At 40.3% G+C, this 12303-nt stretch overlaps 1 protein-coding gene across 1 annotated transcript in view; it reads right to left on the reverse strand.

Moving 5' to 3' along the window:
• Window positions 1-6275: 6275 nt before the first annotated feature.
• HSPA9 (heat shock protein family A (Hsp70) member 9) overlaps window positions 6276-12303 on the reverse strand; it is a 34994-nt gene continuing 28966 nt past the window's right edge. Inside the window, exons 10-17 of the mRNA XM_044280942.1 lie at window positions 11955-12164; window positions 11613-11840; window positions 11091-11195; window positions 10847-10964; window positions 10474-10568; window positions 7430-7522; window positions 7213-7353; window positions 6276-6761 (exon numbers count right to left, since the gene is read on the reverse strand). Of these exons, the coding sequence (XP_044136877.1) occupies window positions 6693-6761; window positions 7213-7353; window positions 7430-7522; window positions 10474-10568; window positions 10847-10964; window positions 11091-11195; window positions 11613-11840; window positions 11955-12164 (1059 nt within the window). The 3' untranslated portion in view covers window positions 6276-6692. The remainder of the gene's footprint in view (window positions 6762-7212; window positions 7354-7429; window positions 7523-10473; window positions 10569-10846; window positions 10965-11090; window positions 11196-11612; window positions 11841-11954; window positions 12165-12303) is intronic.

Consider the following 12303-nt stretch of genomic DNA (forward strand, 5'->3'; position numbering starts at 1 on the left):
AGCAAATACTACATAGACAAAAAAAAAAAAAAAAAAAAAAAAAATCACAGAAAAAACTAAGCTAAAAACATCCTGCACGGTATGGTATACAAATGTGCGGATGTCCCTGGCCATATTATTGAAGAAAATCACATAAAAAAGGATAGTAATGCACTTAGTAAAGTAGATGCAAGCATATATGCTCCTCCTCCCATTGGTAGCTTGATGCACATGGAGGTGACTAGGAGCAGCACACCATATGTGCGGCGTCTGCGCTCCTGAACATAGAAGCCCAATGGCTTAGGTAGGTTTAGCGTAGAACCCGTCTGACCTGAGACCACCTTGGCGCTTGGTAGGCGGGCTCAGTTGTGTTTTGATAAAAATATATTGGCTAAGTGTCTCAGATATTATTATATCAGAGTGAGGACTTTGTCCATAGATAATGCTTGCATCTACTTTACTAAGCATGTTATTTCTGTGATTTTCTTCAATAATATGGCCAGGGACATCCGCACATTTGTATATCACACCGTGCAGGATGTTTTTATCTTAGTTTTTTTTCTGTGATTTATTTGTCTATACAGCACCACAATAGATTTATCATAGAAAATTTCAGGGTGGAAGAGTAGAAAGAAGCATCTTCTCCCCAAAGGAAGACCCCGAAGGGGAGGTGTTCAAATCAAGCCGATAGTGTTTGAAAAATGTTGAAGACCAGGTAGCTGCTTTGCAAATATCCTCTATGGGAACAGAGGATCTTTCCGCCCAGGAGGTAGCAACTACCCTGGTAGAATGAGCCTTAAGACCCACCGGGGGAGATAACCCGGATGCAAAATAAGACAAGGCTAAGGCCGAAACAATCCACCTAGCAATAGAACTTTTGGAGGCCGCATTACCCTTATTCACTCCTTGAAAGAGAATAAAAAGTGAAGATTTGCGCCAATCTTTAGTGCGAGATAATTAATCAAAGCCTTCTGACATCTAGGCAGTGAAGGGATCTCTCTTCTTCTGACACAGGGTTTTTAAATAGGGTAGGAAGAACAATTTCTTGGGACCGATGAAATTTGGAAACTACTTTTGGAAGAAAAGCCAGGTCTGGACATATCAGAACTTTATCTTCTAAATTCGTGGTACAAGGAGGATTGATGGAAATGGCCTGAATCTCAATCCTGCGAGCAGATGTTAAAGGTATTAGAAGACATAACTAAGGTGAGACATTTAATAGAGATGATCTCCAGAGGTTCAAATGGCGGTTGGGTTAGGGCCTTTAAAACTAGGTTTAAATCCCAAGGAGGAGGTCTAGCTGAAATTGTCGGAGTAGATCTGGCTACTGCTCCTAAAAAAAAACTAAAAAAACTTGATACCCACGGGCACCCTGCAATGTCTTGATTAAATAGGGCCGACACGTGTACTTTTAAAAGGCACTACCCGCTAGTCCCTTCTGAAGGAACTCTAATAATAGATAAATGGGAGCAGAAGAGGGGATGTCATTAATTTGGATATGAGCAAAATCCCCAAATCTCTGCCATACCCTAGCATAGATGGCTACTGTTACCCTTTTCCTACTCTTAAGAAGAGTAGAGATCAAGGCATCTGAGAATCCTTTCCAAGTTCCAGGCAGTTAGGTGGAGACTCTTTATGCCTGGATGAAAAACTGGACCCTGGCTCAACAGACTCCAGATCTCTGGAAGAACCCACGGATCCGAGAGAGACATAATCCAGAGCCACGTGAACCAAGACTTTCTCGGCCAAAACGGAGCACTGAGGATAACCTTCGCCCCATGTTTCCCGATTTTCCGTAGTACACGAGGAATTAAGAGAAGAGGAGGAAAGGCATAGGGCCAGGGGAAATTTCCAATTCTATAGGAAGGCATCTATCCCACAAGGGGATCCAGTTTGATCTAGGGAGAAGAATTTCTGAACTTTCTTCTTTTGGTAGGTAGCAAATAGGTCTGTCTGGCTGTCCCCAGAGAGCCGTTATTTCCTTGAAAATGGATTGGTCTAGAGTGCATTTGCCCAGAGAGAGAAGGTGAAGGTTGAGAAAGTCTGCCTGCCTGTTTTCCACACCCCTGACACGTACTGCCTAGTGCCTAAAGACATTTATAAAATGATGGCTATTCCTCAACCACAGTTTTATCAATACAGGACATTTTCTTTTCCCATTCAGAACATAACCTAGCTTTACAAAGAGCACATTCCTTATTCTTCCTCTTAGTCACCACCTTCTTAGGTTTTATCTGCAACACATTAGTATAAGTGCATCAGCAGAGAGAAGCATAACATCACCTAGAACACTCACCCCCTTATAGGTACCTAGGTTGGAGGGACTGCAGACTCTTCAGCATGTTTGTCGTCCTCCATGCTTGCTGTTGCTGGCCAAGAGTGCTGCTTAGGACGCCAGCATGCAGCCCATAGCGCGCCCTACCCATAGGCGCTCTGACATCACGCCCGATGCTGTGCGCTGAACCATGACTCCTCATGCTTTCACTGGCCTCACTCTCTGCTAGAAGCTCCTTCTCGCCCTGGGATCCGGCCAACAGCACCTCTAGCGAATCAGCACGCTCTCAGGAGTTTTGCTGTGCCTCTGCCTGTTCCTTACTAGCGCACCAACTGATGCCACATTACATTGCCAGGGACAGCAGGTATGTCTGAGGATCAGATCCAGCGCACCATTGGATCGACATAGGAGCACCACCAGAGGGAAGGAACCTGAAAGAAAAAACTGCAGGGTTCTCCAGAGACAGGAAATCACACTGAATTAGGAGGAGGAGTTCCTCTCCCCCCCCCCCCCCCATTTATTCTGCAGGTTTCCCGTCTGCGGCAGTAGCATTTCTGCCAACAAGAACGCTTTCAAATTTTCCAAACCAAGGGCTGGATTAGAAAAGCAGTGGCAAAAGCGCATCTAAAACCTTCCAAATTCTCAACCCCAAAAAATTATTGTAAATAGTATTCTAAAACGGCCACTAAATTAGAAATCTCCACCAAAAACAACCCGTTTTCAGAGGATTTTTCTACTGTAGTTTTTTCTGTGAACATACCCTCAATCATCTGATCTTGCATGGATCTTGTTTCCTTGACAAGTACATTGTGGCTTTAACCCCTTAAGGACCAGGCCATTTTTCACCTTGAGGACCAGAATGATTTTTGCAAATCTGACATGTGCCACTTTATGTGGTGACAACTTTAAAACGCTTTTACTTATTCATGCCATTCTGAGATTGTTTTTTTGTCACATACTGTACTTCATGACAGTGGTAAATTTGAAACAAAATATAAAATTTTTAGGCTACTTTCACACTAGCGTTCGGAGCTCCGCTTGTGAGTTCCGTTTGAAGGCTCTCACAAGCGGCCCTGAACGCATCCGTACTGCCCTAATGCATTCAGAGTGGATGCGGATCCGCTCAAAATGCATCAGTCTGGCACAGTTAGTCCCCCGCTCAGCAGGCAGACACCCGAACGCTGCAGCATTCGGATGTCAGCCTGGCCGTGCGGAGGTAAACGGATCCGTCCAGACTTACAATGTAAGTCAATGGGGATGGATCCGTTTGAAGTTGACACAATATGGCTAAACTAAATTTACCAAAGATTTAGAAAAATTTGGAGGTTAAAAAAAATAAATGCTGTTTTGATACTTTGTTTTCTTAGGCTCCTTTCACACCTGCGTTCAGGTGTCCGCTCGTGAGCTCCGTTTGAAGGGGCTCACGAGCAGCCCTGAACGCAGCCGTCTGGCCCTAATGCATTCTCAGTGGAGGCGGATCCACTGAGAATGCATCCGCCTGCCAGCGCTCAGCTTTCGCTCCGCTCAGTGAGCGGACACCTGAACGCTGCAAGCAGTGTTCGGGTGTCCGCCTGGCCGTGCGGATCTGTTCTGACTTACAATGTAAGTCAATGGGGACGGATCCGCTTGAAGATGACACCATATGGCTCAATCTTCAAGCGGATCCGTCCCCCATTGACTTTCAATGTAAAGTCGGAACGGATCCGCTCAGGCTACTTTCACACTTAGAAAATTTTTCTAAGTTCTAATGAAGACGGATCCGTTCTGAACGGAGCCACCGTCTGCATTAATATGAGCGGATGCGTTCAGAACGGATCCAATCGAACGCAGGTGTGAAAGTAGCCTTATTTACAATGTTCATCTGACAGGTTAGATCATGAGCTATTTTTATAGAGCAGGTTGTTACGGATGCGACAATACCAAATATGACTTTAGTTGCTTGTTTCAGTTTTATATAATAAAGCATTTTTGAAAGAAATAATTTTTTAGTGTCTCCATATTCTGAAAGCCATAGTTTATTTTTATTTTTTGGGTGACTGTCTTCGGTAGGGGCTCATTTTTTTTCAGTATGAGATGACCGTTTTATTGGTACAAATTTGGGGTGCATATGACTTTTTGATCGCTTGCTATTACATTTTTGCGATGTAAGGTGACAAAATGGCTTTTTGACACAGTTTTTTTTTTTTTTTATCGTGTTCACCTGAGGGGTTAAATCATGTGGTATTTTTTCAGAGGTTATTAGGAATGCGGCGATACCCAATATGTATACTTTTTTGATTTACATTTAACACCATAAAAGCATTTTTGAAAAAAAATTGAATAAAATAATGTTTTAGTGTCTCCATAGTCAGAGCCAGTTATTTTATTTTTGGGGCAATTGTCCTATGTAGGGGCTCATTTTCTGCGGGATGAGGTGACGCTTAGATTGGTACTATTTTTGGGGGCATACACTTTTTTGATCACTTGGTGTTGCACTTTTAGTGATGTAAGGTGGAAAAAAAAAAAAGTTTTTTTTTTGACAGTTGTTATTTTTTATTGTGTCCATCAGAGAGGGTGGATCATGCGATATGTTTATAGAGCCGGTCGTTACGGACACGGCAATACCTAATATGTGAATTTTTTACCTTTTTTTTTTTTTATATATTATAAAATCAGGGGAAAGGGGCTTTTTTCTTTTTAACTTGAAACTTTATTTTTATTCAAAATACTTTTTTTTTTAAACTTCATTTCTGTCCCACTCTGGGACTTCAACTTTGGGGGGTCTGATCCCCTATGCAATGCATTACAATACATCTGTATTGTAATGCATTGCCTGTTAGTGTGTGACACTGAGTCATACACTAACAGGTTGCCTTAGGAGACCCAGCCTCTTCACGGCATCGGGCTGCCTTCTGACACATCAAATCCCTGCCACAGAAGTGGCGATAGCCAAGCACTATAGGTTGCCATCTCCGAACTTCCATCAAAATGAATGGAGAGGCCGCACACATGCCCAAATCAGCAGCTCCGTTCATTTCAGGGTGCTGCAGGGCCCATTCTTGTACCACTACCAGCTGTAGGACCCCCACCCATCTAGTAGTTGTCACCTATCCACTTAACGTAACCCCTTTAAGGAAAAGCAAAGTACTTATGTAAAGAAAGCACTTCTACAATGCATGTATGAGGGCAGTCCTGAAGGGATTAAAGCCCTTCCAATCTTGCAGTAGCAGATCAGATTGGGAAGCCAAGGAGAATGCATAACTGGTTTATTATTGCTTTTGGCTTGTCCTCAGATTGGCGAGTTGCACTCTATGAACACTATGCAGTGAATAGAGAAAGTGGCACCCAGTAATCGATGGGCATCTCAGCAGCAGAGCACCAAGGTCTTAGCAGACCTGGATCAGCTTTTCAAAACCCACATCTAAAATTAAAGAAATAATTACTCAAACATAACTTAATAGAACCGTTAAAACAAATAGATATACCAATGTTATTCAATATGCACACGTCTCCATACGACACTCACTTTGCTTCGGCCTGTGTAACAGGCCTATGCACTTGAGCACTGAAACATTTTTTATTTGTGGCCCATTGAAATGGAACAATGTGGCAGTGAAGCCCTCAGGTCAAAAAGGGTTGTTTGTGCACCTCTTTGTTTCCCAATGCATCCCACTGACTGGGAGGGGGGGGGGGGGGGGGAAGGGAGGAGGAAAGGAATGTGTGTTCCACCTTTCATATCAGTCTTGAAGGTAGCCCCTTATTGGTGTGGTCATGGACGTAAATGAAAATAGCTGATCTTCTTACACATACATGGAAGAATGATTTTTATTGTCTTAACTGCAATGTGAAATAGATTAAATGAGGATTGTAATTTAGAGATATATCAGTATATATTTGGCTGCATGGTGTTACATAGGTCATCTTTACTAAAGAAAGGGCACATATTACAAACTGTACAATTCAACATTGCAACAGAATATGGCACTGAAGCAGTTTTTTTTTCCTACATGTATGTGGATAAGTAAAGGTTATTAACCACAGACACGGTTAAGCCAGTAGTTTATTTGTATTATGATTAAGCATAACTTAAAGTTTGACTTGCACAATACTGCCTCAAATATGAGGCATTAATGTGAAAACGTACAACAGACTTCCAAACTTTTATACAGTATAAAACAGGATTGTTGAGCCAGTATACAGGAAGGAAATATAATAAAAAAAGGTCTACATAGGCCAAATATGCATGGAAAAAGCAAAAACAGGGAATGGATGGGGACTGGGGGAAGAAAAAGAAAAAACTAAGAAAAAAAAAAAACTGGACATACAAATCAAGACGGTAAAGAAATTATATAAAGAGTACTGCCAAAACACAGTAGAACATTTATCATTTGAACATATCTGCTCAGGACATCCCTGTGGAAATTGGCTCCCAAGCTACTATTCAACTTGTACTATTCCTTTACTGCTTGTCTTCTTTCTGCTCCTCTTTTTGCTCACTAGTTCCAGAACTCTCCCTCTCTGATGCCATCTGCAAAAAGAAATATTCAGAATGTGACAGTTAAAAATACATTTTCCAACCAACCATCCTGGGTTCACAACGGTTTGGCTCTGGTATACCAATGAACTCTCAGACTGTGTTTACAGTTTGAGGAAACGCACTATGGTCCAAAGGTGCTACACATCCATTATATTTCTAGATGTAAGCATTGCCTGACTTCTGGCAGATGTATAATGGTATGAAAACTGTACACGTATACCAAGCCATACATCGATTAAAAAAAATAAATAAAAATATTCTAATAATTCATACATACTAAGACAGAAGCGCAAAGTATTTTTGGTAAACACTAGTGGGAGTAGATTAAATGCAGAGGAAAATTAAAACCACATCTACTTGTAAAAACTTGTGCTTGCCAGCGTAAAAATAACATTTCTGATACATCAGGAAACAATCACTGATCTCACGGCAGGATCATTACCTTTTTGTACGCAAGTTCAAATAACTTTAGAGAGGCTTGTTGAAGTGAGGATGCTGCTTGTTTGATGTTTTCACCAGTTTCTGTATCTTTTTTTGCCAATAGTTCTTTCACTTTGCTTATCTCCTCCCTAAGCTTGTTGCACTAAGGACAAATGACAGTATGGTGTAAGATAAAGAAGTATAAAAATGCAACCCATAAAACCGTAACAGGCACAAACCTCATCTTCTGGGAGCTGGCTTTTGAATTCCTCCATCTTAGACTCTGTATCATGGATAATGCCTTCTGCATTGTTCACTGCTTCAACACGTTCCTAGAATAGAAAGCAAAGAAACCTAGGTCAACTTAAGACAACTAAACACCATTTAGAAGCATGAAGACAGAAGACCAAGAGGAGACACCGCATTTCAGTATATTCAAACATATGTTTTATGGTTTTCAATAATAAAATATTACATACAAGAAATCTACATTGTGACACTTGTTTCAAACATCAAATCTTGCATGACATTTGTAGAAAATCGAAATAAATAATGGTACAATATAGTGAACTTCACCAAGTTGAATTATAACAAATAAAAGGTGAAAATAAATAAAAAGGTGACAAGCAGTAGTATGCTCAATATCACATCACAAAAGTACTGAAATTTTGTTGAATTGAGAGTTAGGCCAGTTATGCCACTTAGCCTTGAATTTGACTAGTTTATTGGAGACTGAGGCATTGATCATCTCATAGAAACAATTGTTGTTAACAGAGTTCACAAGTTCTATAAATGTGTCGGTTTGAATTTTTCCAATAGTGGGCAACTTTTGTTCTGGTTGCCATGATTACATGAATTATGACTGCTCGGAAAGAATCTGGAAAGGAATCCAAAATTAATAAAAAAGAAGGCTTTGCGCCATTGATAAGGAAATGGGAGGTTTACATAGTCGAGTTACGTTGATTGAACTAGACACAAGTTTTATTTCCCTACATTCCTAACATATGTACTCCATATCCACTTCTGCTGATGAACATCTCCAGCAGACATGGAGGGTATGAAGGGTACATTTTAGATAATCTATATACGGAGTATAATACCAGGTGTCGAGAATTTTCCTGGAGTTTTCCAGATGGTGGACACATTTAGAAGAGGCACACATGGAAAATGCAGACTACCATTGACATATCTGGGGATATACTATTGTTTAATGAGGTTTCCCATTTCTGAAGTAATGGCGACAATGGCGAGTCCAATCTCCCCATCATAAAATAAAAACAGGCTTTAAGATTAGCAGACGGGTTATTTAGCAACCTCATCATTTGGGAGGCATTAGCGGTCATGGGGAATTTCAAGACAGGATATGTCTAATTTGTAAATAAAAAAATAAATCTCTTTGAGGGATACTGAATTTCAAGCTTAGCTCCATAAATGAGTTCAGAGTATTATTGGTGAAAAGGTCTCCCAATGTTTTGATTCCCAGATCAATCCAATTAGGAATGTACAGGTCTGAAATACATTTCCCCCATGACCACCAAAGGGATATTGGAGAGGGTGAAATTGATAAAAGAATAAAGAAGAAAATCTAATGACATGGCCTCCTTGTTCACCTGATCTGAACCCCATTGAGAACCTGTGGTCCATCATCAAATGTGAGATCTACAAGGAGGGAAAACAGTACACCTCTCTGAACAGTGTCTGGGAGGCTGTGGTTGCTGCTGCACGCAATGTTGATGGTGAACAGATCAAAACACTGACAGAATCCATGGATGGCAGGCTTTTGAGTGTCCTTGCAAAGAAAGGTGGCTATATTGGTCACTGATTTGTTTTTGAATGTCAGAAATTTATATTTGTGAATGTTGAGATGTTATATTGGTTTCACTGTAAATAATTGAATAAATGATTGAAATGGGTATATATTTGTTTTTTGTTAAGTTGCCTAATAATTATGTACAGTAATAGTCACCTGCACACACAGATATCCCCCTAAAATAGCTAAAACTAAAAACAAACTAAAAACTACTTCCAAAAATATTCAGCTTTGATATTAATGAGTTTTTTGGGTTCATTGAGAACATGGTTGTTGTTCAATAATAAAATTAATCCTCAAAAATACAACTTGCCTAATAATTCTGCACTCCCTGTATGTATTGTTGGAGTAATCTTTGGATCCCTTTTAGGTATGATATAGGGAGAGAGAGATTGGTAAATTGCGGAACAGATAAAGGAATAAACATTTTCAGGGCTGAAATCCTCCCCATCTAGGGTTGCACCGGGTATAGAATTATCGATACCCAATTGATACTTTTGTACCAGTACAGATTAGATACCAGGATTTGCCTTTTACCGATACTAGGCTGCACTACTGCGCACCATAGTGTCAGAGAACATGGAGTGAGCTGGTGTCCACAAGCTCCATGTTCCCTCAGCAGCACAGTGGAGAAGGAAGCAGTCTCTCCCTCCCCCTGTGCTGTTGCTGCTGCCAATGAGGAGAGAGAGGGGCAGGACTGTGGCCACTGTGCATTAACATTTAATACAGATACAGGAGGTGGGTGCTGGTGGCAGAATCATATAGCCGGCACACACCTCCTGTATTAAACGTTAATAATCATTGGTGGCAGTGGCCAGAGGCTCTTTGGTGGTGCAGTGGCAGTTATCGGAGCCCCAGCAGTGTAATCCTGGGGCTCCCATCAGTTACCATGGCAGCCAGGACGCTACTGAAGCCGTCCATGGTCAGCTCCCTGCTGCTGTGTGCACAAAGCCCAGGGCAGTAGGGAGAGTGGACGATTCTATTCACCCTAATAGAGCTCTATTAGGGTGAATAGGGCAAAGGAATAAAAGAACCCATGTTCTAGCCCGTAAGGGGGGAAATAGTTATTGAATAAAAAGTAAAAAAAAAAAATATATATTATTATAATAATATTATTGAGTAAAGATCACCCCCTTTGCCAATTTTACTTTATCTATACACACACTACACATATAATAAATAAACTACATATCGCCACGTCTGGAAAGTCAAAACTATTAAGTGAGGTGACTGCAGAAAAAAATAATAATAATATTATTATATTTAAAAAAAATTGGGTCACCTGGTCTCATCTCTATAGGTTAAAAAGAATCCCTTTATCCACAATACTGTGCAAGAAATTAATATCAATATTGCAATAACTGAAGTAAAAATGAGGGAATTGGTGACAAGTGCTAGCACAAAAGTTTTCATTAACTTAACTCTTCACTGCCAGACAGTTAATAACCACACAAACAGAATTTAAAAACTTGCCTTTCGTCTTCTATCCTCCTCTGCGTACTTTTCGGCATTTTTCACCATATTTTCAATATCATCCTTGCTAAGTCCACCAGAAGACTGGATGATAACTACAATGAAAAAATAAATAAAAATAAAATTATCCAATCCCACTGATACAATCTCTCATATCGTCCGTCATTGATGTTCAGTCAGAAGTAATGCATTAGACAGCAGTATCCCGCTTTATCTTACCTGGTTTTAAAGACATCTACATACACTATGCAGAACAATGTTACTATCGGATATTATAAAAATTTTGTAAAGTGAGAAAAAGAGGTGGAGACACAGATATCTGAACATTAAACTAATTGATTTGTCTTTATGGGAGAGAAGGAAGGAAACCTACTCTGCTGCTCGCGGCCAGTTCCTTTGTCTTTTGCGGATACGTGCACAATTCCATTGGCATCTATGTCAAAAGTAACTTCTATTTGAGGAACACCACGAGGGGCTGGAGGAATTCCTACCTAAAGAGAGACATACAAAAAAGTGCTTTGTTAGGAGGGAATCCTCACAATTTATATCACATTTAAGGCTTCAGAGTTTATGTACCAAGGTCCCCCATTTTTCCTAATTTAGCCATAGCCACTTACTAGTGTGAACTGTCCAAGTATTTTGTTGTCAGCAGCCATTTCTCTTTCCCCTTGGCAGACTTTAATTTCCACCTGAGTCTGGCCATCAGCAGCAGTGGAGAAAACCTAGAGAAGACAAAATACACACTGAGCATAATCGTGCCTCCTTACTTGGTCCATGTATTTGGACGAGTGCTGCATAATACTCAAAATTTCAATACAAAATTACTCCACCAGAATTATCCCCCAATATGACCTTGGAGCATGCAACTAGTGCTCAAAAACATAGAAACGACCAATGTATGTGGCTATATTGGCCAAGAGGATGCTTAGTTGCTTCCAACAGATAAAATGCAGAATTTATGGAACGGCACTCCCCACTTAAAGTATTAAAATAAAATTCAAATTTTGAATCCAAAAAGGAAAATGTACACTTCCACAATATCATGTAACCATTTTATTCAAAATTGTATTATCTGAGCACATAGTAAAAGCAATCATTTACAGATGTTAGAATCCTTGCCGTTATGGAACATATATTACCTGGCTCTTCTTGGTAGGTATAGTAGTGTTTCTGCCGATTAACTTTGTGAAGACTCCACCTAAGGTTTCAATTCCAAGAGACAGAGGAGTGACATCCAACAAAAGAACATCTGTAACATCTCCAGCCAACACTCCACCCTGAATAGCAGCACCAATGGCAACGGCTTCATCGGGATTAACCGCCTTGCTTGGAGCACGGCCAAACAGGTCTTGTACAGTCTGCTGAACCTACACAGATCACACAAAAATAAAATAAATATTGATTAGGAAACACATCCAGCGAGGAACATTAATGTAGGTGCCCGCTATAGGAACCTCATAACATAGAAATGTGTTTTTTACCTTTGGCATCCTGGTCATTCCACCAACTAAGAGCACTTCTCCAATGTCACTCTTGCTAACTTCAGCATCTTGCATAGCTTTCTGGCTTGGTGAAATAGTTCTTTTAATGAGATCAGCAACAATACCCTCAAACTGAGAACGAGTCAATTTTATATTCAAGTGCTTGGGCCCAGAAGCATCCATGGTAAGGTAAGGCAGATTTATATCAGTCTAAAAGGCAGAGGGAAAAAAGGGATTTTGTTTACTTTAAAAGAACTGTTTAAACAGTCATCATGAAATAAAGAAATTAATGCAGTTTCATTACTTTTAAAGGATTAAGTGAGGCATTCTCCATCCCACCAATCCATTT

Source organism: Bufo gargarizans, chromosome 2 (genome assembly GCF_014858855.1).
Source record: "Bufo gargarizans isolate SCDJY-AF-19 chromosome 2, ASM1485885v1, whole genome shotgun sequence".
Taxonomy (NCBI): Eukaryota; Metazoa; Chordata; class Amphibia; order Anura; family Bufonidae; genus Bufo; species Bufo gargarizans.